We start from the raw sequence: 25,962 nt of genomic DNA, 5'->3' as shown, positions 1-25,962 counted from the left end.
TGCTGGATTACAGGAGACAGCTATTATCAGTCACTGAGAACTGACTTATGGGCTTGTTCTCTATTTTGTTAATGGTTTTAGTGCAGTTTAATTTCATGGGTGTTGTCTTTTTTATTGGGGGGGCCATGCAGCATCTCAGTTCCCTGACCAGGGATTGAACCTGCACCCCCTACATTGAGGGCAAAAAGTCTTAACCCGTGGATAACCAGGAAAAACCTAGAACTGCCTTTGACTACAAAAGACTTTTCTAAAGGTTTTCACCAGGCAGAACCGAAGAAGGACTGTTACATCTGCCAAGAGACGACACGTTCTGGAACAAAAATGAAAAACTGACCTTGGTGGGATCAGGTGGCAGCGAGGCCTCCACCATGTAAGGGCTTCCGGGCACAGGATGTCCGTCATAGGTCAAGTCGATGGCATACAGCCCTTCCTCCCGTGGGATGAACTTGGCTGTGCTGCTCTCCCGGCCTGCCATGGGTGCCACCAGACACGGCACGACCTTCCTTGAGGGGCTCAGGATCGTCACGTCCAGCTTCCCCTGGCCTCCTGCTCCCCTGGTGTCCACGGCGAACTCCTGGTCCTTCCCAACTTCGACTCCTGCAAAGAGAAACAAGCCAGAAGGATGAGCTGACCCTGCAGGAAAAACACTGCTGAGAGCAGACATGGTTCCTTGGACACGGAATGTTTTCTCAGCTTCTGCAACAAACGGTTGACTCAGGATGAGAGGCAAGACTGAATAAGGATAATCAGCATTCTAGCCTCAATAATAACCAGTACAAAAACATGAAGTAACCACTGATGATAATGACAGCCATCATGCACTGAATGCATTTTCTATACCAGGCATGCGGACAGCATATCATCTCTCTTAATTTTCATCACAACCCTGCAGTGTATGTATTAGCAACCAAAGAATTTAACAGATAGGGAAACTGAGACTTGGGGGGCAGGGGGTGTGAAGTGAGTCATCTGGGGTACCTATCTCACAGACCACAAAGCTGGGACACTGATCTAAATTGACTTGACCCATGATCTGCAGTAAGTTATAACCTGATACTGTTACCGCTTCTCTGCCTACTTTCATTATTAACTTTGCATCAAAACACTCCCAGAAGCCAATGTTTTATTTACTGGTTCTTGGCAGCAAATTCCGTTCTACAGCCAAAGAAGGCAGAAGTCACAGAGCTGGCCAACGCAGAGGCACTGAAGCAAGTCCTGAGAAGTGACTCTCTGTACTGTGCTGATACTTGAAAAGTATTTGCAAAGCAGGGCCACAGAACACCCATGTGTTCCATTTGACAATAACAAGGAAGGGACTTTGCATCAAAACAAAAGCACTGGGAGCCCAGGGCCCCTAGCACAACCCATGGAAGTCCTGACTGGGGCAATACAGGGCATGCCAAGATGAATGGTGTCAAGCCACAAACAAAGAGGCCTCAGAGATCCACATCCCAAGGACTCTTTCTAATTGGCTTCGTTCTCATCCTAGTCTGAGTCAAAATCCTCAGTGTCTTGGAGAAAGGAGTACCAAGGGGACACGTGAAGGATTAGACAGTGGCTGCTCCCCAGGGACAAAAGCCAGCATCAAACTCTTGCTTCAGAGGCCCTGGATCTGGGAGCTAGCCTCACTCACAACTTGTACATTTGGGTCACAGCACCCTGAAAGTGCTCACCAAGGGTTCCCCCAAAATCCAGAGAAACCCTCATAAGCACAAGAATGCTGTCCTATGGGTGTATACACAGCCCCATGTGACCCCGAAACTAGGAAAACACATGCCACTGAAATGCAGCCAGGCTGTGGCTACGCCAAAAAAAGGATCGAGGTATGAATGTTCTTCAAGATACACTGTTGGCAAAAAGGGAAGCTGAAGACATACGAGTATCTCAGGGCAACTTTAGTGATAAGTAAATTTTGCTAAACATTTTCTGTTGGCAGTTAAGTATGTACAGATGCATTAGGTGGCCAAAGTATTGGAGTTTCAGCTTTAGCATCAGTCCTTCCAATGAACACCCAGGACTGATCTCCTTTAGGATGGACTGGTTGGATCTCCTTGCAGTCCAAGGGACTCTCAAGAGTCTTCTCCAACACCACACTTTAAAGCATCAATTCTTCGGCACTCAGCTTTCTTCACAGTCCAACTCTCACATCCATACATGACTACTGGAAAAACCATAGCCTTGACTAGACGGACCTTTGTTGGCAAAGTAATGTCTCTGCTTTTCAATATGCTGTCTAGGTTGGTCACAACTTTCCTTCCAAGGAGGAAGCGTCTTTTCATTTCATGGCTGCAGTCACCATCTGCAGTGATTTTGGAGCCCAGAAAAATAGTCAGCCACGGTTTCCACTGTTTCCCCATCTATTTGCCATGAAGTGATGGGACCAGATGCCATGATCTTCGTTTTCTGAATGTTGAGCTTGAAGCCAACTTTTTCACTCTCCTCTTTCACTTTCATCAAGAGGCTGTTTAGTTTCTCTTCACTTTCTGCCGTAAGGGTGGTGTCACCTGCATATCTAAGGTTATTGATATTTCTCCCAGCAATCTTGATTCCAGCTTGTGCTTCATCCAGCCCAGAGTTTCTCATGATGTACTCTGTGATCATGTGTTAAACTAGAGAAGCTAAGCGAGCAGCATATCAGTGCCTCTATTATGCTATTCTCTTTACTTTATTATTGATTCATTCAGTTGTTTCATTACGTGAAATGAGCTTGTACTAATAAGATCCCCAACAAACTAAAGGATCATCTGGATAGGAATAGGGAGATGCATCATAGTTGTGGTTTCTGAGTGCCTGGGCATTGGTTTTTACGCTCGACTGTTGACCCTAAGGTAGATTCAGTGATCAAAAACAGTTGGTACAATAGACATTTAGCGGAAAGTGGCATGCCTCCAATTCCCCTTGTCATAAAAACCTTCCCTGTGAGGCCAGCAGTTACTGAGGGCTGCCTCTGAGTCAGCTCCTGAATTACTGGCTCGTTTAATTCTCACAATAGGCCTGTGAGTCTTCTTCCCCGACCTCCACTGAACAAAGGAGGAAAGGGAGGCTTAGTGAGGTGAAGGGACAGGCAGGGTCACAGAGCTACTCCACAGCACGGCCCTAATTCAATCGCGAGTCTGCCTGACTGCAGAGTCTCATACGGCAAAATTTGCTCCTCTGCGAATTGTCTTTGAAGGGACTCTGACTGCTCTTCAATGACCCGTCTCCCCCTCCACTCTTGACACACTTACTGTTTTCCAGTCCATTAATTTTTATCCTGCTCAGATCCAGCGGAGCAGCCACACCCACGGTGAATGGGCTCTTAGGGATAGGGTCACCACCGTATGTAACCAGAACCTGCATGTTACCCTGGAACAAGAGAGAAAACCAAGGACACACGTGGGTACCAACAGACTCACTCGATGTTTCAACCTGCCTTCCAGGATTTTCATTCTTCCCAGAAATGCAGGGTATATAACCCCAGCAGATTTAGAAGGTGTCTCAGATATATCTAAGTTTTTAGCCCCATGGCAAGAATGACATAAAAATCAGACCAAAAAAAAAAAGCAACTCTCAACAAGAGGGACAGCTTCAAGAGCACACCACTGAGGTGTGCTTTTAAGCATTTCCTCAATTCCATCTGAAAATGGTGCTAAGAGGTGGTCACCATTTTTCCAGGCAATAAAACTACAGCTCAGGGAGATGAAGTCACTTGTCCTAAGTGTGAGCCAGGCCTCACACCTGTGGCAGCTGAACCTGAGTCCCAGATGCTCTGCCACACAAGCTCCTCATCGAACACACACCCAGCCCGGCCACGGGCAAGGCAGGGTTGTCTGGGGGCCTCTAACTGAACAAAATCTTTCTTTCCCATGGCCTGGGATTTCAGGCCACTATGCTGCAAAAACGAATTTGCAAGAGTTCGCCTGGAGCTGTTCTAAGACCCCCTGCATAGTATGGAAACTCCCACATCGATGTCAAGGAGAGAAGAGTTGCCAGTGAGAAGGTGGACTGTGCCTATGGGTTCAGCAGGCCCCCTGCCAGCAGCACTGTGGCCGAGGAGGCACGGCCAGTCCCGGCCCACTCACGGCTGGCTTCCTCTTGCCACGGTCGGCTGAGTGCCTCCATCCACACCAAGGCCCCATGAAAACCCACAGCTGTCTCAGCGGATTAAGGTTGTCCTCACCTCAAACGTCTGGGTATCACGTAAGAGGATGTGGGAGGGTAAGGAGCAAGGGGGAATCGCCAGAGGGCTGGCTGAAATTCAGCCCCCACTGAAAGCTGTCACGGATGGAGTTTTAAAAGGGTGCAGCTTTTGACCTGTGGAATATTTTCTTATATTCCTTTTGTAATAAAGAAGCAGGGAAAAGCCAAGATAAAAATGAGCTGCCTCTATGAAGGAGGGAGTATTGACTTTCTAGGATGGATTCTGCACAAAACCACTGGGTCCCCTGCCCCACGAGTGTCACATCTTAAGGCTTCCCTGGTGGTCCAGTGGCTAAGTCTCTGTGCTCCCAATGCAAGGGGCCCTGGGTTTGATCCTTGGTCAAGGAACTAGATTCCCAAATGCCTCAACTAAGAGTTCTCAGTTGCAATAAGGATCCTGCATGCCACGACTAGGGATTCCCTGGGGGCTCAGTGGTAAAGAATCCACCTGCCAATGCAGGAGACGTGGGTCCCATCCCTGGGTTGGTAAGATCCCCTGGAGAAGGAAATGGCAACTCACTCCTGTGTTCTTGCTTGGGACATCCCATGGATAGAGGACCCTCACGGGCTACAGTCTACAGCGTCACAGAGTCAAACACGACTTTGTGACTAAACAACGAAGACCCAGCACAACCAAAAATGAATAAGTAAATAAAATATATACACATATATTACTAATATTATTAGTAATGCCATATTACTAATAGAGCACTGGGTCCAAAAGTCCTTTCTGAGGGGGCAAGTCAAAACCTGAGGCTGCCCTGACATCTGCTACTTAGCCACTTTCCAGCAGCTCAGCCGAAACCCAACAAGGCTTATAGATACAGGATCAAGGGTCTCAGAATGTTTTTAGAAGAACTTATGATCTTGTGATCTTGACCAGTGAGCGTGGCCATGTACCTTCTCCTCAGGAATGTGGAGAACTGAAAACAAAGATGCTATCGAGCTGGTGTCGCCAGTGCTGAGGCTTCCATCAGCCCTGATAAGCATCAGCAGGAAAACAATGACCTACATAGCACTGAGGTCCTAATGAGAAAACGGCATTCACCTACGAGAGCTTCCCTTTTACCATTACTAATAATGAACCCTCTTGAGGACAGAAAGAAACCATAGAGACAGGGCAATGGTAGTTCCAAAGTCCTTTCTGGGGGTGCAAGTCAAAACCTGTCCTGATGTCGGCAACTTAATTTCTAGCAGCTCTGCCGAAACACAAAAAGGTATATAGACACAGGATCTGAAAGAAGCAGACATGGAGATGAAAGGCCACACAAGAACCTGCCCTAGAGAACCTCGCACCGCCAGGGAGGTTTTCATAGAAAAGATTCCATCTCCAAGGATGTGTAGCCCCCACTGCACGGGGACACCCACACCATTCCCTCATCCTCACTGCACCCCTCATTCTGCCCCACTGCACTCCAGCGAGGTCCTCACTGACAAGGCCCGGGGTAGGAGTGATGCTTCTTAAACAGTGCTTTGGCAGAAAACATTGCCCTTCCTCTCTTACAAATGGCATTTCTCATATAGGCGGGGCTCTGCTTCAGCAATGAAGGGGGAGTTCCCTGGTGGTCCAGTGGCTAAGAGTTCACGCTTCCACTGCAGTGGGTGTGGGTTCACCCCCTGGTTGGGGAACAAAGATCCTGCATGTCACACGGTGTGGTCAAAAAATAATAATCATTGTCAAAAATTGTTTTAAAAAATGAAGGATTCTCAGAGGTTTGGAGTGACTGTTTGAAACACTATGCAGAAGTAGCATAATCTAGTTTTTTCTACAGGAGTACATGCTCCACAGACCCTAGAGGTGTAGGCATGAATCAAAACAACATTTTAAACAAGTAGGCATAAATTCATATGGAGAGGTAGATTTGTAGGCCCTTCTTGTCTAGAACAAACAGCAAAGCACGTGGCATGACAAAATCCTGTCTGTATTCCTCTATTTTGTAAAAGGGAATAATTTAGACCTTGAAGGACTGCTTCAGGATTGAGGGACTAAAAGCTCTTTGAGAAAGACCCCACTGTACCCCCTTGTAAAAAAAGGGTGAGGTAAGGCAAAAAGACCAGCAAGGATAAACAGAGGTGTGGCGATTCTTTCCCCCTGAGTAACTAACAAAAGACTCAAAGGCAGCTGGTAAGGAGGGGACAATGTCTATGAGAGAGAGGCAGACACTAGGTCCAATTTCAAGAGCTCAGCATTTCTCTGCTAAAACCCAGAATGGAGGCGGGAAATTGGGGTGAGGAGGGACGGCAAGCTTCCTGCCGGTCCTTGGGGAAGCCTCCTGGCCCTCCTGGTAGAACCAGCCAGGCTTTGTGTCAGCATTCCTAGAGAGGTTCATAAGGAAAGGGTGAATCTCTTCTCTCACATAGGAGCACGGATCTGAGCCGAGATTATCCCCTGGTGTCCAAAGTGACCCAGCCCAGCCAGGCAGGGCCCTACCTGCTGGGTGGGTGTGTATTTAACGGTGTGAGAGTAGTCATAGTTATCGATGATATCCAGATCCTTCACGGCGTCGCCAGGGCCAGGGCTGCTGAACTGCACGTTGAGCGGGGCCTTTCCAGCCCCCTTGGTGTACACAGTGAAGTGGGTGGGTTTCCCGTTTTCCACACCTGGGAGGAGACAGTGAAGTGAGGAGACAGGCTCAGCTGGAGGAGTTTCACTTTTAGAACTAGTCTGACAGGTTCATCAACAGCAGCTTCCAGAAGGCAGGAGGTGGAGACAGGGGCTGGCACTCAGCCACGCCAGCAGCTCAGCTGAGTACAGCCTCTGCTGAACTGAAGCCCAGACAGAGCGCCTGCTCTAGGGGAGGCAGGTCACTTCCGGCCCTGGGCCCACTGCTTCCAGGGTGAACTCGCGCACACGCCCTCTTACCTGCTTTGCTGAGCCCTGGGCCTTCTGCCTTCACTTTGCTGGCATCGTGGGAAGGGTCGACCTTGACTCTGAAAGGGCTGGTGGGGATTTCCTGTAGCAGAGATACAGTCTCAGGAGGAAAGTCCCTGAAGCCATTGCCTGAGCTTAAACTTCTGCCCAAAGCAAAGAGGGAGACCTCAGCACTTCCAGTCTAGCGGGTGGTGAGTAACTTCTAAGTAATGATCGGTCAAGTCGTTACATGCTAGCATCAGGTAAGGGCCATCAGTGGTCACTCATGAATCCCTGGATCCCTGACCTCACAGTTAAAGGTCCTGAGTGTCCATAAACCACCCTGAAAACTCTGAGCCTTTAATACCAAATGCTGAGTACTTTTAGGATGCAGAAACACTAACAAGAATAAAACCTCAAACAATAATACATGGGATCAAAGGAAGGAAATGTCCTTCAAGGACAGCAGAGAGCTAGGGTTAGAGGAATGCAAGGAACTGATTAGCAAGGCACTGACTGTAATGCTTCCAAAAGAATCCTGCAGGGACTTCCCTGTGGTCCAGTGATTAAGATTCTATGCTTCCACTGCAGGGGGCAATGGCTTTGCTCCCTGGTCGGGCAACTATGATGCCAAATGTCAAGTTTCCTGGCAAAATATTTTTAAAAATATAATAAATCTGATGTTAGAAAAAAAAAAAAAAAACACCTTATACTATAAAGGCAGGACAGGTCAAATGGATGAAGCCAACTCAAGACCAATATTTGAGGCACGGAGCTTTCTCCTGAGGTCCCTATGTTTATGTAAGATGCATCTGAATCATCAAGATTCCATGGTTCCTAAAACGGGTACTGCTCCTCCTGGTCTTCATTATCACATGTAAATATGAACCCTACTTGAAACTTCTAAACACTTCCTATTAAGGCTGAGGCCAAGGTCATTGTTTCAAAGACAATGAAGTAGAACACAATCTAGAAATTCATTACATTTCATTCAAAAACTAGATGATAGTTTATAAAAATCTAACTTCTTTCCAGAGCCTGGCTTTCAACCACTGACTGACTATGCATCCCTACTTTCATTAGAAAGTGGTAACATTTTAGTTTTGGGTGTTGTTATTCCTTCTTGGTTTTAAGCAACCAGAGAGAAAAACTATTGGGCACAGTTCTCAAGATACTTTCTCTGTTGCTAAAAAAAAAAAAAAGGAAATATACACACACAGGTGGCCAGAAAGAACCCATGCCCACACACCTGAGAGGCAAAGAGAACTTTGATGGTGTATCGCCCGGCAGCAGGAGGCACATATTTGACAGTAAATGTATCATTGGCGTTGTGAATAATGTCAAAATCCACGTCTTCCTCCTCGTCACTTAACACCCGGGCATCACATTTAATGCCAACGCTGACATCACCTGGAACAGACCAGCCTATTAGCACTGATTTACAAGAAACAGCACGTCCCATGTAATCACTTCCAGCTCAAGCTCACACCCCAGAAAAGCAGCTGGGAACTTTCCAGTAAGTGACCTGAGAAAGGGATGGTATTCAAATCAGGGTTTTGGAGCAGGAACGGAGGATTAGCAAAGATCTCACCACCGAACTGACTCAGACACTCATTAGATGAACAATCATCTATTCAGGTGGACTGTTTCTCAGTTCAAAGTTCATTGCCCTTGAAACGTTACAAAGAGAACTTCTTTCCCAAGAAGCAACAAGGAGCGCACTGGGTAGAAACCCCTTTCACCTTCGCCAGCCTCAGTACAGTCCACGGTGAAGTGAGTAGGCTCGTGTGCCTTCAGTCCACTTCTCTCCACTCCTGGCCCAAACACTTTGACCTTCTGGGGATGGCTACCCTGTCCGATGCTGACCTAGAGAGGACAGGGATAAAAGCTGTAATCAAGTTCTGCTCCATGAGGACCCAGTAAAGACACCATCAGTTGTTAGAACGTTATACGTGGGGGCAATCGACAGCACCCGGCCCTTTTGGCCACGCCATCTTCCAAGGCACACCAAGCATGGTGTTTCCATGTATCTGCATTGACCATCAAGCATGGAGTCCAGACCTGCCTCAGGACCGGGCTTTTTCATACCACGACCAGGATTCCACTTCATAACCTACCCGGTAAGGGCTGTGCGGGATGTTGACACCTCCCCAGACCACGGCAATGGTGTGCTTGATGGCCTTAACTGGGGTGTATGAGCAGGCGTAGGTGCCATCCATCCGGCTCTTCATCTGGATGTCAATAGGCTGGCCGTCCCCGTCCTGCAGAAGAGCAGGGGCCAAGTACAGAGCTGGCTCTCACACTGTCTCCATCAAACAGGGTCATGGGTCTTCCCAAATCACCACTCACTCATCCAACCAAATTTCACGGAGCGCCTACGATGGGCCATGTTCTCAATACAGTGAACACAAGTGATAAAACACTATGTGCATTTATTATCTTTAATTGCTAACAACAAACGGTCTCCCAAAGGAAAGCCGTGGTCACTCAGTGCTTCTTAACTGTGAGTCCTGCCTTCAAATCCTGGGGCCAAAATTCAATTAAATGAGAGAAACATATTTGCTACACTCTTGTTTACAAACCCTCCCATCACAGCCACACTACAGGACATTTACGGGGAGATCTGAAACAGACAAGCCTGATTTCCACAGAACACAAATCATAAAGATGAGAAAAGCACCCTGCTTTACATATTAGAATCCCCTTTAGTCCTCACATAAACCCTTTGAGATAAATAATCATTTTTGCAACGTGTGAATGAGGAAACTGAAGATCCAAGGGACTGGTCACTCGCTGTTATATGTATCCCGTTACCTGACAATTACCTGCACAGGTGGCAGGTCGAAACTTACCTGAGCAAATATCTTTAAGGGAGCTTTTCCGGCATCCTTAGGATCCACGGTGAACTCAGCCAGGTTGTTGACAATGCATCCGGATTTCTCCAAACCTGGCCCGTATGCTTGCACCTGGGGCAAAGGGTTAATAGTGACTCCCTGTCTTTGTAATGCGCTAACTACACTATCAGAAGACGGGCGCCCAGGGAAGGGGGAGAGAGGAAACGACGTCTGGCTTCACAGTACAGTATCCTCTACACATGAACTTTCAAGTTGTGAACTTTCAAAGATGGGAATATGCGTGCCAGCCCCTGTATGTCATCTGTTGTAAGGTACTACTGCACCTTTCAAGGTGCTGTACTGTATGATTAAAACTGTCTATTTTTTGTGTTTGTTTTTTATGTACATATTTGTATGAAAAGTATTATAAATCTATTACAGTACATACATACATGAATGCTCAGTCGTGTCCAACTCTTTGCAACCCCATGGACTGTGGCCCACCAGGCTCCTCTGTCCATGGGATTCTCCAGGCAAGAATAATGGAGTGGGTTGCCATGCCCTCCTCCAGGGGATCCTCCTGACACAGGAATCGAACCTGCTTCTCTTGCGTCTCTTGCATTGGAAGGCAGATTCTTTACCACTGTGCCACCCGGGTAGCCCTACTACAGTACAGTACCATAGAGCTGATTGTGTTAGTGAGGCACCCAGGATAACATCCTTCGACTTAGGAAAGTGCTCTAAGAACAGAACTCATTCGTATATAAGAGACTTACTGTACCTACATAACAGGATGGTTATGGTAGTTAAAATGCTACGTAACCTGGAACTTGGAGTAGGAAGTGGCAACCCACTCCAGTATTCTTGCCTAGAGAATTCCATTGACAGAGGAGCCTGGTGGGCTACAGTCCCCGGGGGCGCAAAGAGTCAGACACGACTGAGCGACTGAACACACACACACACACGCAACCTAGAACTTAAAAACATGCAGGAGAAGAACTGTAAAACCTGGCCCCACACCAGCCCATGCTCCCTGTATTAATGTGTGCAGTAACCAGTGCACAGACCTCCAGCTGTGCTCAGTTTCAACGCTCCTGCTTGGAGGGGGTTCAGAGCCTTTCCCACTGACAACATCCCAACAGCCTGCAGCCCCCAGAGAGCAAAGAACCAGCAGCTGGACAAAGAGGAGCAGCTACCAGGCTGGACTGATGTCAGCCTACGGTCAGCTGTCCATGTGGGCCAAAAACAGCACACGTGGGGGGTGGGGGTGCCGCTGAAAGCCCAGCTGGCTCAGACTTCATGCTTATCAGCCTGCAAAACGATTCAGAGAAGCTCCTGAAGACACTGCAAACACGGCTCCAACTGAAGAGAAAGGGAGCTGGGGGTAAAAATTAACAAGTCTTTATCTAAGGAGCACCTTGAGATAACACCTATAGAAAGTGGTGAAACTGAAATGGGATGCTTGGGGTACAAGAAAAATAGTAGCTTATGGAGCCCCCTCTGTGGGCCAGGCACTATGCTAATAAGAGCTGGTTTTGTTCATGTTACCTCCTTGAATCATGCCAGAAACTGTAGGAAGTAGCCACTGGAATCGTTCCCATTTTATAGAGGACGATACAGAAGCCAGAGAGGTAAGTTACTTGCCACATGTTAGAGGTACTTGTTTTTCAGTCACTAAATCACGTCCAACTCTTTGCGACCCCATGGACTGTAGCCTGTCAGGTTCCTCTGTCCATGAGATTTCCCAGGCAAGAATACTGGAGTGGATTACTATTTCCTTCTCCTAGGGATCTGCCCAATCCAGGGATCGAACCCACATTTCCTGCACGGCAGGTAGATTCTTTACTACTGAACCACCTGGGAAGGCCGCCAAGAGGTACTACCAGGCTTCTAATTCAGGTCTTTTCCGAAACTTCCTAAGCTTTAAAAGGCTCTTCTCTGTGATTTCTTCACATGCTACACAAGGAAACTCTGTGGGCACAGGAAAGGATGCCAGGAGCCAGAGGAGAGGGGATACAAACACGACACACTGACTCACCAGGTCCGGGTTGTAGTCTCCCGAGGCCGGGTGGATGTAGGCCATGAAGGGACTGTCCTTGATGTCCTCATCGTCGCACATGATGTGAACGGCATATTCGCCCGGCTCCTTGGGCCAGTACTTGACATCACACGACCCGTCATTCTGGTCGTCATATTCAATCTTCGCCTGGGAGGGGCCTTCAATGGCAAACCCTGGGGACGGGGTGGGAAGACCCTCTGGTTACAAGGTATCTAGTCTGGGTTATTACCAACCCATTCCTTCTGCCTCCCTGAAAACCAAGTGCTAGCCAGAAGATTGATATCTGCTAGGGTCCCTTTCCCACAAAATCAAGCTTACTAAGTCTTCAAAAGAGATGGAAGGTTGGATTTAACATATTTTTTTTAAACATCATTGAACGGAAAGGTCAACCAGCAGATCTTTCTGTTGGCAATATGGTAACACGAGCCAAAAACCTTAAAACAATACCCACCCATTGCCCCCACCAAATGCACTTCTGGGTTTTTATCTGAAGGAAATAACCAAGGATGTGTGTAAACAGTCAGATACAAGGATATATATTCAGCATTGTTTTTATAGCAAAACTCTTCAGCTATTTTGCTGAAGGGCCTAACAGTAGTTATATCCACGCCTTGGATTTCCATAGATGCCATGGGAAATTGAGACAAGTCCTATATTCGCCTGAGGCAGAAAGACATAAAGATACTTCTGCAGCAGATCAACATTTGTATGCCTATGTACAGGAATAAAGTCTAGAAGGATATACTGAAAGGTCTAATACTGCTTCTAGTCTATAAGGATATACTAAGATGTTTATCATTTCTCTAAACAGAAAAATTAAATCTGATTTCCTAATTTTTCCTCTTTGCTTATTTCTATTTGTTAACCTAGGCATCATTAAACTGTTGAACCAGATCTGACCCAATGCATGTTTTTGTAAATAAGGAACACAACCACACCCCTTCACTTACGCATTATCTATGGTCGCTATCAGGCTACAATGACAGTCACATAGTTGTGACAGAGAGAATACGACCTTCAATACGGAAATATTTGCTATCTGTTCCTTAACAGGGAGAGGTGCCGACCCTTGTTCTAAAATGATCAAATCTACATCAGATGCTTACTTAAAATACACTCAACTATGCTCCAAAGAGTATTCACTTTCCAAATTTCTAATGTCAGCAAACTTCATTCATTCATCTAAACTAAGGATCAGTCAATAATATATCCTCCATGTGTCAACTATTTTCCAGGTACTGTTTTAGGCACAACATCCACAGGCAGCCTTTGCCCTCATGGTCTAGCGAATGCATGAATGCTGGTGCCAGAGGCAGAGGACAAGCAGAACATGGGAACTGCAATTCATCAGGAGTGTCCAGAGATGGTCTTGGGTGGTCAGGAGGCTAGGAGGCTCAGAGGAGGCCTCAATACACAGCCTAACACGTGACTCAGTCACCCTGCAATCTCAGCCACCAGAAGCCACTTCCACTTACCCAGAGACCCCACTTCAGAACCAATGGACTCCACAACGAAGTCCGCTGACCGCCCAACAATCCCGCCGTGGAGGCCAGGTCCCCATGCACGGACTTTCTGCATGCCTGCTTCAGGGCCAACTTGAACTTCAAAAGGGCTAGAAGGAAAGGAACAGAGGAAGCATTAAAGAGAAGCAAAGAAAGGGCTACATACAACCACAAGCTCTTTATACACACTCTTTCCACTGGCCTTATCCTTTTATCTGCAGCCCCAAGCTCCAGCCAAGCCCTTCCTCCATACAGGTTCCCCCACAACCATTGTTATGTCAACAATATCATGTAATAGGACTGTTTCAAACCACACTGCCTGGCACTATCCTGGTCATTTGCCTTGTATTCACACCAGACTGTGAGCCCTGGAAGGCCAAGCGAGTGCCTACATTCCATCTGCTGCCAGTGCTAAAACAAAAAAACTGGGTTGAATATGCTTTATCTCAAACATGAATAAACGTGCTTTAACTTCGGCACAGGAGATTTAAAAAACATTGCTTAGATTCTCAGAAGCTTAAAATATACACAGACATCTCTTGAAGTAAATGGAATTTATTCAGAGCCTAAAGTTGCCCCCAGGAAAGCTGGAAAGCATGTGAATACAGGGAAGGCAAGTGAAGCCCACAAGGCAGAGCTATAGACTGTGCCCCTCGCATCCTGACCACACTCACAGTGAGGATTCTAATGTCAACCATAGCAGATCCTGCCATTTTACCCATGGCATTCATGAACAGAGAGGCACACATCGAAAGAAAGAGAATCTGTTTAAATTAGGGGTATAGACACACAGCCCATTTGCTCTGTATCACTGTTCCTCCTGGCTTGTCTGCCTCCCCACAGCTTTAAACCGCCAGCTTTTGATTTGAAACGAGGCAGCTGAAACCACAGCGACTTTCTGCTGCATTTGAGAACAGGCCAAATGACTGTGTACTGTTCTGAAAAAAGAGAAAAAAAAAAAAGCTTTTGACAGAGCAGCTCCCCTTCCCTCCTGTGGCCTGGGAAATGAGCACCACAAGCCTGTCCTGGGCCGAGCATGCCTTGGGAGATGACACAATTCCGGCTAGAGACTCACCTCTTTTGAATGTGGTGTCCCCCCCACGTGATGGAGACGCTGTATTTCCCCTGGGTGCTGGGGTAATACTCAAATGCATAGACTCCATCCTGAAAGCCTTTCTGTTTCACCAGCTCCTCCAGACCCTCTGTGGGAAGGAAGCACACCGTCTTTCCAATAGGCATCCAGACTCAGAACGAGAATCCATAAGACAGGAACAGAAAGATAGCAACAGCCACAAAATAAAACCATGTGGATGGTCTCAGAGTGTGGGATTCCCCCACCCCAAATTGGGAGGTTACTCCAAAGCTGAAAACAGACACATGTCTACTTCAAAGTAAGGGGAAATTGAAGATTTCCCAACTCACTGGCTTTAGAAAGCTTTCTCATGTATGAGGGGCCTATGAGGTCCTAAACCCCTGAGGCAGGTAATATTTTTCAATGATCAAAAAGCCATCCTTTTTAGCTGCCCACAAAAATTGCACAGGGAACTCTACTCAATATTCTATAATAATCTAAATGGGAAAAGAATTTCAAAAAGGATAGATACATATGTATGTATAACTGAATCAGTTTGCTGTATACTTGAAACTAATATAACAACATTGTTAATCAACAATGTCTCCTGCATCGGCAGATTCTTTACCAATGAGCCACTGGGGAAGCCTACATTCCAATACAAAAAAGGCAAAGAAAAGTTTTTAAAAATTGTAGAAGGAGTAAATGCTTATGAGTATTTGGCATTAGGATCCTGGCATATCCTTTTCAACTAAAGCTGGACAATGAAAGCAAGAATGCTCTTGCATGCTATCTCCAAGAAGACAGGTTTCAGAGGCTACCTCACAAACTCCAGACTGAGCCATCAGGCAGGAACTTGTTTTATGTTGAGCCCTGAGGTTTGGCTGGGAAAGCCATTTAGTCAAGTAGGAATCCAAGGTCAGAAAAAAAAAAAAGAACGCCTCCTCAGTTCCTGTAGCAACAAGCCAAGAGGGAGGTCAGCCCCAGAGCAGCCTGACTCCAGGTCTGGGCAGTCTAGAACCTTGGCTGCCTTCAGGGCACAGCTGCCCCAAAACTCAGTGCTCTGAGATCAAATATTAACTTTCTGGAGCTCAGAACACTCCTGCCACAGCCTGTTAGGAACATAGGGGAGTGAGAACAGTCCCGGAAGAGGAAGCGAGGATTTACAAAGCCTGGGAGTAAAACTGCCGAGGCTACTGCACTCACAACTGGAAAATGTCGAGCTGTTTCTCTGACCCAGGGCGGGGAACTCATGAAGAGAGTAGATACCTGTTCCCCTGTCTCCTTTCTCAAGAAAGAGCGAGAATGAGTTGCAAGGTGCAATGCACTCTTCCACAGGTGGCATTTATCTACGGAGAAGACTTAATCGTAGGGAATTTATTCTCCTTCTATAAGCACTCATCAAAGTAATTAGGTATCTGCCATAATTTCATTGTCTATAAAATGTAACCTGTAGAGGGGTAAATTACTGGCTTTGGAGATCAGGCTTATTCCAGCTTTGGAGATCAGGCTAATTCCAGCTCAGATGCTTAAAAGCTTTGTGACTGTGGACAAGACCCTTCCTCTCTGAGCCTAGGTTTCCTCAGATTAAAAAAAATGGGCCATTTCATGTTGCTGTTCCAGGTCCAATATTTATTTCTTTTTCCGGAAATCCTAACATAATGTGAGGCTGTCAATCCAACACTGTTCCCACATCCAGGGCAGACATTACTAAACAATCAGTTTCCTTCTACATGAGCAGAGAGAGCCTCCAATCTCTGACACAGCTCTCTGGGATAAATTGATCAGAACTGGCTGTGTGATGAGACCCATATGTCATGGCTGTCAAGCTGAAATCACACTGAGACAGGGAAGCAAAGGAGCACTTACTAGGACCCTTAATGGTGACGCCGAGCTCTCCACTTCCAGCAGCTTTGGTGTCAACCTTGAAGTCTGCAGTTTCTCGGATGCGAATGCCTTTAGGCTGCAGGCCTCGGCCACTGGCCCGGCAGGCGTTTGGATTGCAGGCTGCAAGCACAGTTTCGACATCAATTTAACCTTTTATTCTTTAGTCTGAGTTGAGTAAGCCAAGGTAACTTTGAGCCACCCGCCAAGAAAACGTTTGCTTTGCAGTGTGCAGCAGCTGCCCGAGACCAGGGGTCTCCTTCAGGGAGCACACCAGGCTAGCAAATAAAGACACAATATAACTTTGTCCAGGGACTGGGGAAAAGTTACTTTGGCAAAGAAAGCAGGAGCGCACAGCATGAATTCGCTGGACTCCTGGTATTTGCTGAATCCTGGCATTTATCCTCTCCGTGGTAAAAGAGAGTTAAGACCTGGGGTTGGACATTGCTCAAACTTCACTGCCATACTCAAGGGTCCAGTAATTGGGAAGACTGGGCTTTTTCAGGTCTACTTGGAAAATGTAGCACTTGAAAACATCTGACCTGGTTCCAAACTTTGGATCAGTCGTTTCTAAAAGTCTAAATGTTGTTCTCTTCCACAGGAAGAGCCAGAGGATGGTGCAAAAAGAGACCAGATCAACCCCACCTCAACCAAGGCAGGCAAACATATCAGTGCTGTTACAAGGTCCTTGGAATGCAGGCGGCTACTCTATAATTAGGAGTAAACTCCACTCTCAATTTGATTTCTGGATCCAGTTAAAAAACCTAAACTTGTAAGTCTAGGGCAAAGGTAGCTTCTAACATTCCTACATAAGAGGTTCACAAAACGATTCCATGGGGTTTGTCGAAGGTTGATAAAAGACATCGATGTGCCTGGGACTTTTTTGGTAACATGAGCAACCTTATTAAATACAGAAATGGGAGATTAATGGGTAAAATGTCAGGTGGTTCCTTTCCAAACCTGACACTGCATATTTGACAGGCTCCCTCTATACACTAGGGTGTCACAGACTCCAGAAGACAAGATTGTTTATTATAAAATCATTTAAGTGGAGGAAGGAAGGGTCAGTACATCAACAGAAAAACTCTATTAAGTATTAACTAGTACAAGTGATAGATGGATATGCCAGAAATGAAAAAAGTAATCTACAAGTGAAAGGAAGTCAGAAAACATCATTAAAACTAGGAAAGCTGTTCAATATTCTTTCTTGCATTGTGTCAAATGAAGTTCTGTTTCTGAATACGTTTATTTTTTCCCTTGTCAAGGGGAGAGAAGTTGGTCATACCAGAAATAAGTCACAACAGGATGACAGGACTTCCCCTGGAAGGTTTAAATGTATCTTTAAAAAAATAAAAGTCATGGAAATCCTGAGTATGGGCAAGAGTCTCAACATCAGCAGGATAACTGCTCAGTTCATATAAACACTAAATGGAACTAAAAAGTTTGAAGGAAACTACCGGATTTTCCAGCATCTTGAGATGACCTAGAGATGTGTAGATGTAATCAGAGAGTGAGTCTGGGGTCTGGCCAGACAGGTGGGGCTAACACCTGCACTGCAATTTCCCACAGTCATGAAGAACACAGGCCCGGTGGACACCGGAGGCAGCACAAAGACTGGCAGAGATGCCCACCCAACCAGCCCTTACCCAGTGAGATGCCTCTGGCCCAGTGCTTTCGACTAGGAAGCCAGCAGCTTCAGGCTCCAGGCTGGCCAAGAGGCAGGATTCAGAAGAGGAAGCCAGGTCTGCAGACGCAGTTGCACAGAACAGAACAGGAAAGGCAAGTACTGGTTAGAAAAGGCAGCAGAGTTGGGGGTAAAAAAAGAGAGTAACTAAGTCAGAAGGACAGAGTCTAACATTAGAGAAAAATGCATGCTTCTGGCTGCAGCGGGAGTTAAGGAGCTGACAGAGACCACGGTTCTATTCCTACTGACGTCTAGTCCAGCGGCCCCCAACCCTTTTGGGCACCAGGGACTAGTTCTGTGGAAGACAATTTTTCCATGGCCCAGGGTGGAGGCGAGTGGTTTGGAGATGATTCAAGCACAGTAGGATTCATGCTCTTATAAGAAATCTAATGCTGCTGCTGCCCTGACAGATGGGAAAACTCAGGCAGTCATGCAAGCAATGGAGAGCAGTTGTAAACACAGATGAAACTTTGCTCCCTGGCCTGCCGCGCGCCTCCTGCTGTGCAGCTCGGTTCCAGGGGTTGGGGACCACTGGTCTAGTCCATACTCATACCTTACGACACCTAAGCCTCAGTGTCTCAGGCGCCCACGGGGAACAGCAACAGCCCCTGGGTCACCGTGGCTGGTGTCGTGACTAGCTGCTGTCATGCTATCTGCCTGACAGCCAGTAAAAGAGGCCACGGGGGACCTGCCATGTCCCTGCTGTTAACCTCAGCCACAGACACCCTCTCCTCACACAGCTTCCATCCTGCATCTCTCAGTAAGGACCATGAATCCCAGCAGACGTGTTTTGGGGGCGGATTAAACAGGTTAATATAAGTAAAGCACTTAGGTCACTGTACAGCGTGTAGGAAGCTATTAGTGTTAGTATCTTGAGGACAAAGTAGACACTAGTATTAATGTCTTGAGGATACTTCCTGCCAAAGGGGCCCTGGCAGCAAAATGACAAGTCTGAGTTCAGTGCTGGGCCCTGTCATGCACAGCCAGCCTGAATGCCAGAACCAGAGGTGGTCAGCTACCCCAGCACTCACCTTCCCCAACCTGAACAACGAAGGGACTCTTGGGGATGGTGTCCCCAGCAAAGGAAACCTTGACCACGTGGGGGCCAGGCTGCATTGGTTTGTACACACATCGATACACTTGGTTTCCTCTGTCTTCCACGAGCAACTCCACGGTGTTCTTCCCCTGGGGATCCTCCACCTCCACACCAATGTCGCCCACGCCAGCACCTAGGAGAAAGAGAGAACAGGCCATGAGTCCAAGTCGCCCTCTAGAAAGTTCCCTGTTGGTGAGAGCAAAAGCAGGTATAAAATGCAAACCACAGGAGACAGAGAGGCATTCAGAAGATGCATACCCAGACCTGTTTCCTAGCAGAAATAAGGAAGGTGGAGAAAGGAAAGTTGCTTATGGGGAGGAGGGTCATAACCAACTTTCATTTTCCCACAATCCCTATTTCCTAAAATTTCTATATTGAAAAGAAAGCTGAAAATTCAAGAATTGTGTTTTATTCATTCCTTTGCTTACCCCTCCTTCCCACCGGACCTTGCATAGAATTTGGTCCAAGAGATGATTGTTAAACCTTAGTCTCTTTGGAGTATTAATTTAGTCAAGTCAGAAATTGATTATTAATAATCAAAGTTAAGATTGAATATGAGATTTTAGAGAAGAAAAGCTGGTTTTGAAAAATCTAGAAATATAACCAACACATTTGAAAAAGCAATTTTGTAGTTTTGTTGTTGATTCAAAAGACAAAAAGTCCAGCATCTCAGGTTTCTAAGGATTATCTCTGGCTCTGGAAGAGGAGAGGTGTACCTGCTGTGTAGATGTCAAAATAGGTGGGCTTATTGGCGATGTTGCTGGCAACTTCCAAGCCTGGGCCTTTCGCAGTGACTTTACTGGCATCTCCCTGGGCCTTGTCGACATTCACCTCGAATGGGCTCTTGGAGATGTGCTGTCCTGCAAAGAGGACTGTGACCTACAAATGACAGGCAGGGGAGACATCATCACTTCTTGCTCGGTGAGACCACCTCCTCCTCCATCTTCCTGATCATACACACAAAGGTCCTGGAACCAGGAGCTCTGGGGAAGCAGCCTCAGTGGGACTCCCATCCGACTCTACCAACCACACAGCTGGGCCTGGGACATCAGGCCTTTAGCCAACTAAAACACACCAGACATGCCTAGACTAGCCTCTATAGTGGCATATGCACAAGCACTTCAGTCTCTAGACACCAGATTCTTTAAGGCAGCTGCAAAAGGGACCACTGTCCCTGTGGAATATCATGTAGGATTTCAAATCTAAGAGTCAAAGTATTTTTCACAGGAACAAGACCATTTTCAGATACATGGATTTGAGACATAAGATAGATTTCTATCTAAACTCTGAGTCGAAGTCCTCATCTTTTAAATTCTTAGGGTTATCGGATTGGGTGGGCCACTGGCCTCCACTCTAGTCAGCTGGCCTTCTCCGCATCCAGGCTTTGATGCTGACAAAGCCTCCGGAGCACTGTGAAGACCGATACTGAAGGAAGCGCTAAAGACAAAGAGCCCATAGCTCAGCATTTACACGCCAGGCTTGCAGTTCCAGTTATTAGTCATCTCAGTGGAGTCAGAAAAATCTTACGACACTGCAAAGAATTTAATGGAATTGAACCAATCTGCATGGAGTAGCGATTATCTCAAGTCTGATTCACAGGGATCTGAGATTTTTGACAATGAACATGGATACTTGTATAAACAGAAAGAGAAATCAGAAGAGAATTTAAGGGACTTTCCAGATGGTCCGAAGGTGAAGAGTCCACCTGCCAGTGCTCAACCCTTGGTCGGGGAAGATCCCACGTACCATGGAGCAACTGGGCCCACGCACCACAGCAAGAAAAGCCACCGCAACGAGAAGCCCGCACAACGCAACTGGAGGAAGCCCCCACTTGCCACAACAAGAGAAAGCCTGCAAGAAGCAACGAAAATCCAGTGCAACCATAGATAGATAGATGATAAATAGACGCGAACTTAAGAAAACCACGCTTCTTCTGCATCTATCAAAGCAAGCACAGAGAGCATTCAAGCAAAGGCCATGATGTCTTATCTTACTTTGTGCAGTCCAGTGACCTTGGGCAGATACTCCACAGAGTATGTCTTGTTCTTATCGCTGTCAGGGGTCACGAGTGCCTAGGAGGGAAGATGAGTGACAGTTAGAGAAGGCACCGGTGTGAGTAAAAGTGTGCTGTGCTCACCAAGGGCCCATGGCAAGGTGCCAGGCCAAGAACCTGCCCTGGCTCTTCTCTGGCCCACCACTCCTGCAGGAAGCTCCGAGAGGAGCAGCCTGAAGTTATGGAAACCATGTCACATTAGCACACAAGTCAGGCCTCCATCGTCTCAGGGCTGTTACCTTTCCAGATGAGAGAGACTATGAAGCTAGGAACCTAACCCTTTATTGGCCCAGTAGTTATTAAGAGCTTATGAAACACCAAGCCCAGGGACAGGTGCCAAAAATAAATCAGGCACAATTCCTGCCTCAGTGGGAGAAACAGACAGTCACACCAATAAACGTAGGACTTCAGATGGTGCTCAGCGCTAGGAATAAAATACAGTCTCAAGAAGATAGGCAGACAGAAGAAACAGTATGTGCAGAGGTCCTGAGGGAGGAACCAGAGGATGATCAGCATGGGGAAAGCGTCGGGAATCAGTATTGCTACTGGACTGTACTTTATCAGTAACAATAGTTAAATGCAATATTTTATTGTATTATATAATGTGTGTCCTTGGGTATCAATTTATATGATACTTTAAACACAACCCTTAGGCAAGTGAATTTAACTGCTATAAGACTCAGGATTCTTTTTTTTTTTTTTTTAAAGAAAAAAAAAAAAAGCTTTTATTTCGAGCTTTAATAAGAAAAATAGAGACACAACTAGTTCCTGGCCCTGTTATAAGGGCCAAAGTTTCCATGGGATACTAACAGGAGAGGCAGCCTCCTCCAACATACCTCCTCTTTGTTCCCTTCTGGGTCCTCAACAAACACCATGACATCACCTTGCCCGGCGCTGATTGTGTCCACGGTGAACTTGGCCGGCTGCTTCACCATGTTCCCAGTGGGCTCGATACCTGTTCACAGGTTTACACAAGCACATTACAAACTGGCTCAGGCCCCAACAGTGTCTCCTTCAGGGAAATGAGACAGGAAACCCATTCCTGCTTCTGCCATGTGGGAGATGGTGACAAACCATGATGGGGATAATCAGGTCAAAAACTCATGAATTTGGGGACTTCCTTCATGGTCCAGTGACTAAGACTTCATGCTCCCAGTGTAGGAGCCCAGGTTTGTTCCCTAGTCGGGGAACTAGATCCCACATGCTACAACTAAGACTCAATGCATCCAAATAAATTTTGTAAAATAACTCAAATCTTGCCCTTGGTATTTAAGCAATATTCAGTTCTGAAATATTCAGAGAACTTCAGTCAAAAGGCTACATTGTGTGACTGTGAAAATGATGTGGGAACTAGAAGTAGGGCTTGCCTTGGGGAAGAAGACAAAGTGTGATTCATTTTTTGTTAAAGACCATTTTTGTTTTGTTTTGTTTTTGGCTGAACCATGAAGCTTGCAGGATCTTAGTTCCCTGAGCAGGGACTGAACCCAGATCATCACAGTGAAAGCTCCACGTCCTAACCACTGGACCACTAGAGAATTCCCTAAAGATCATTTTTGTATTACTTAAAATGTTTTAAATATTGAACTTATTTTAAATTAAATTTGTAAGTTGAATGATTGAGCAAATTAATTTGAGATAGAGTAGCATACAAGTGTAAGAATTAATAATACCCTTTACCTAGTTTCCCAAATGGATACATCCCACAAAACTCTAGTACAATATCACAAGTCACGGCACAATCCAGATACAGAACATTTCTACCCCACAGGGAACTCTCATAGCGATCTTTCATAGCCATCCCTTTTGTAACCCTTCACAGTACTAATCTGCTCTTCATCTCTAATTTTATCATTTTCAAAATGTCATATAATGGAATCACACATTACATAACCTTTGGGGATTAGCTTTATCCACAAGCATCATTCTCTGCAGTTTCATCCAGGATGCTGCCTGTATCAGAAGCCTGTTCTTTCTACCATTGAGTAATATTCCACGATATGGACGCACCACTGCTTGTTTAACCATTCACCCAGCGAAGGACATCTGGGTTGTTTCCAGTTGTCTATTACTGATAAAGCTGCTATAAACATTCATACGCAGGACTGTGTGCAAATGTTAAGCTTTTATTCCTCTGGCTAAATGTTAAGGAGCGAAATTGCTTGGGTTTCTCTCAGTGTCTTGAAGCTGTAGATTTATGTTCTGTTTTTTTTTTTTGCCAAATTTAGGAATTTTTCAACCATTCAAGGAATTCACTACAGTGCCAGTCTTCAGACCCAGGATCTCTAGCTGCTTTGCCTTAATCTCTTTCTGAGACTCCTTACATTTACCCTGTAGAAAATTCCCAGGGGTTTTAGTTGCACTTAGTGGGAAGCATTAGAAAAAGTACTTCTACTCCATCTTCCCAGAAGTATTACTTTTTTAAAAGTTTTTATTATTATTATTATGGAGAATCCTCAACCTATACAGACAAAGAGAGATATTAAAATGAATCCCACGTACCTATCACTGAGCTTCAACTACTGTCAACTCACAGCCTATCTTGTTTCACCGCTTCATTCTCACCTCTTTTCTCCTCTTGTATTATTTGGATACAAACCCTAGTCCTCTTAGTTTTCATCCATAAATATTCACTACGTATCTTTAGAAGATATTTTTAGAATGCCCACATCAAAAAATAAAGATAATTCCTTAATAATATCAAATGGAATTCCTTAATAACATAAAATTTTCAGTGTTCAAAGTCTTAGAAGTGTCTTAGAAGTATCACAAAAATAAATAAATAAAATATTTTGGATCTTAAAAAAAAGTCTAATAAATTTTTTTTAACAGTTTAAATAAGACCAAATAATGTTCACATGTTACAATTGGTTGCTAAACCTCTCAAACCTCATGTACTCCCTAGATTTCTCTTCATCTCTTCTTTTCTTTCCCATTGGTCTGCTTGAAGACATTGGGTCATTTGTTACTATAGCTGGATGTATATTAGCTTTCTAATAAATAATTTAAGAAAAACTGGTGATTAGATAGTTATATAACATATCCTGTTAGGTAAAAAAATGCAAATTGAAGAAAATATACAGTTTGAACTTATTTCAGCATAGAAAAATGGCTAGAAAGGAATACCTCCAACTCTGAAGGGAAAAAATGGGGCTAGCAGCTAAGAAATAGGACTTTGAATTGTTGCTTTCTAACTTTTTCTTTTGCTTAAAATTTATATAACAATTATGTCATTTAACAGAGATTTGATCATGCACTTAAAATATTTATAAATATTTATAAATACCCACTCCATGTAACTCCAACAGCCTGCAGAGTCAGCCTATCCAAGGCCGGAGACTGGGCTCATCTCTGGCTAACCATGGTTGGTTAGGAAGCAGAACCACATCTATTTGAGAGACAATGTTTCCCGTGCAGAGAAACCACTGTTCCCTAGGATTACTCAGAACTAAACGTGCTGAGGGCTTCCTATGCAGTGGATGCTCCATACAGAACACAGGTTTCACTAAAGGCTTCTGCTTGCCCATGGATACACGCTTTCAGCATGCTGAACCCTGCCAGGGAGCCCATCACAAAGGCCTGCTTGTGGCTGTAGGTTCATATCACGCCAGCCTTCCCTCCTTCCAGTCAATGGGTCTCAGTGAACAGATCTGCAAATGCTGACCAGCTGGTAACTGCAACTTGGTTAACACCAATTCTTTAAAGAAGATGAAACATTCTCTAGGTCTTGGTTCTGTCAGCAGAAACAAAGCAACATGGCCACACAGGAGAGAACAAATTGCCCCTCCCCTTTGTTTCATCAAGGACAAGGTAATACCTAAGGTGCTGCCCACGTGGCCTCACATGTGGCCCTGTTCCCTAAAATGACCATTCTGTCTTTCTACTTAACAAAAAAATTAAACATAGAATTACCATATGATCCAGCAATTCCACTTGTACATATATCCCCCCAAAATTGAAAGTAGGGACTCAGATACTTGTATACATATGCTCACAGCAGCATTATTCACAATAGCTAAAAGGTATTAAAAAACCCTGAATGTCCACTAACAGAAAAATGGAAAAACAAAATGTGGAATATGCAGACAACGAAATATTATTCAGCTTGAAAAAGGAGTGAAATTTTTATACATGCAACAACATGAATGAATCTTATAAACCCTATGCTACATACAGTAAACCAAACACAAAAGGGCAAATATCAATACTGTGTGAGTCCACTTACAAGGTACCCAGAAGAGGTAAAGCCATAGATACAGACTGAGGCCAGGAAAAGGGGACGACTGAGGATGAGATGGTTGGATGGCATCACCAACTCGAGGGACGTGAGTCTGAGCAAACTCGGGGAGATGGTGAAGGACAGGGAAGCCTGCTGAGCTGCAGTCCATGGGGTTGCAAAGAGTTGGACACAACTCAGTGACTGAACAACAACAACAACATAGAAACAGAAAGCAGAATGGCACTTGCCAGGGCCCGGGGAAGTGGGGATGGAGAGTTGCGTTTAGTGGATACAGAGTTTCAATTCGGGAAGATGCAAAAAGTTCTGGAGATGGAGAGAGGTGATGGTTTCACAACACAGTGAACATACGAATATACTTAATGTCTTAGGTGCACCTAAAAAGAGTTAAATTAGTGAATGTTATGTTATAGGCATTTTACCATGGTACAAAAATACAAAAGATACATATATGTGTGTGTGTGTGTTTCCTCCCTAAGTATATAAAACTTACAGAGTCAAACGAAGGAAATGG

The 25,962-nt window shown here is 45.4% G+C and overlaps 1 protein-coding gene across 7 annotated transcripts in view; it reads right to left on the bottom strand.

The window, feature by feature from the left end:
• The window catches only part of FLNB (filamin B), a 139,702-nt gene that overhangs the window by 47,026 nt on the left and 66,714 nt on the right, over nt 1–25,962 (bottom strand). For all 7 annotated transcript variants that reach the window (XM_027522759.1, XM_027522761.1, XM_027522762.1 and 4 more), the window contains exons 5-20: nt 22,051–22,169; nt 21,156–21,233; nt 19,878–20,040; nt 19,097–19,294; nt 16,367–16,504; nt 14,501–14,627; nt 13,399–13,535; nt 11,903–12,096; nt 9,883–9,996; nt 9,148–9,291; nt 8,773–8,896; nt 8,280–8,440; nt 7,043–7,133; nt 6,611–6,780; nt 3,228–3,345; nt 335–597 (exon numbers count right to left, since the gene is read on the bottom strand). In XM_027522759.1, coding sequence (XP_027378560.1) covers nt 335–597; nt 3,228–3,345; nt 6,611–6,780; nt 7,043–7,133; nt 8,280–8,440; nt 8,773–8,896; nt 9,148–9,291; nt 9,883–9,996; nt 11,903–12,096; nt 13,399–13,535; nt 14,501–14,627; nt 16,367–16,504; nt 19,097–19,294; nt 19,878–20,040; nt 21,156–21,233; nt 22,051–22,169 — 2,339 coding nt within the window. The remainder of the gene's footprint in view (nt 1–334; nt 598–3,227; nt 3,346–6,610; nt 6,781–7,042; nt 7,134–8,279; nt 8,441–8,772; nt 8,897–9,147; nt 9,292–9,882; nt 9,997–11,902; nt 12,097–13,398; nt 13,536–14,500; nt 14,628–16,366; nt 16,505–19,096; nt 19,295–19,877; nt 20,041–21,155; nt 21,234–22,050; nt 22,170–25,962) is intronic.

This window comes from Bos indicus x Bos taurus, chromosome 22, assembly GCF_003369695.1.
Source record: "Bos indicus x Bos taurus breed Angus x Brahman F1 hybrid chromosome 22, Bos_hybrid_MaternalHap_v2.0, whole genome shotgun sequence".
In the NCBI taxonomy this organism is placed as follows: domain Eukaryota; kingdom Metazoa; phylum Chordata; class Mammalia; order Artiodactyla; family Bovidae; genus Bos; species Bos indicus x Bos taurus.
The sequence above is the reverse complement of the archived record's forward strand: the minus strand, read 5'-3'. Positions and strand labels throughout refer to the sequence as shown.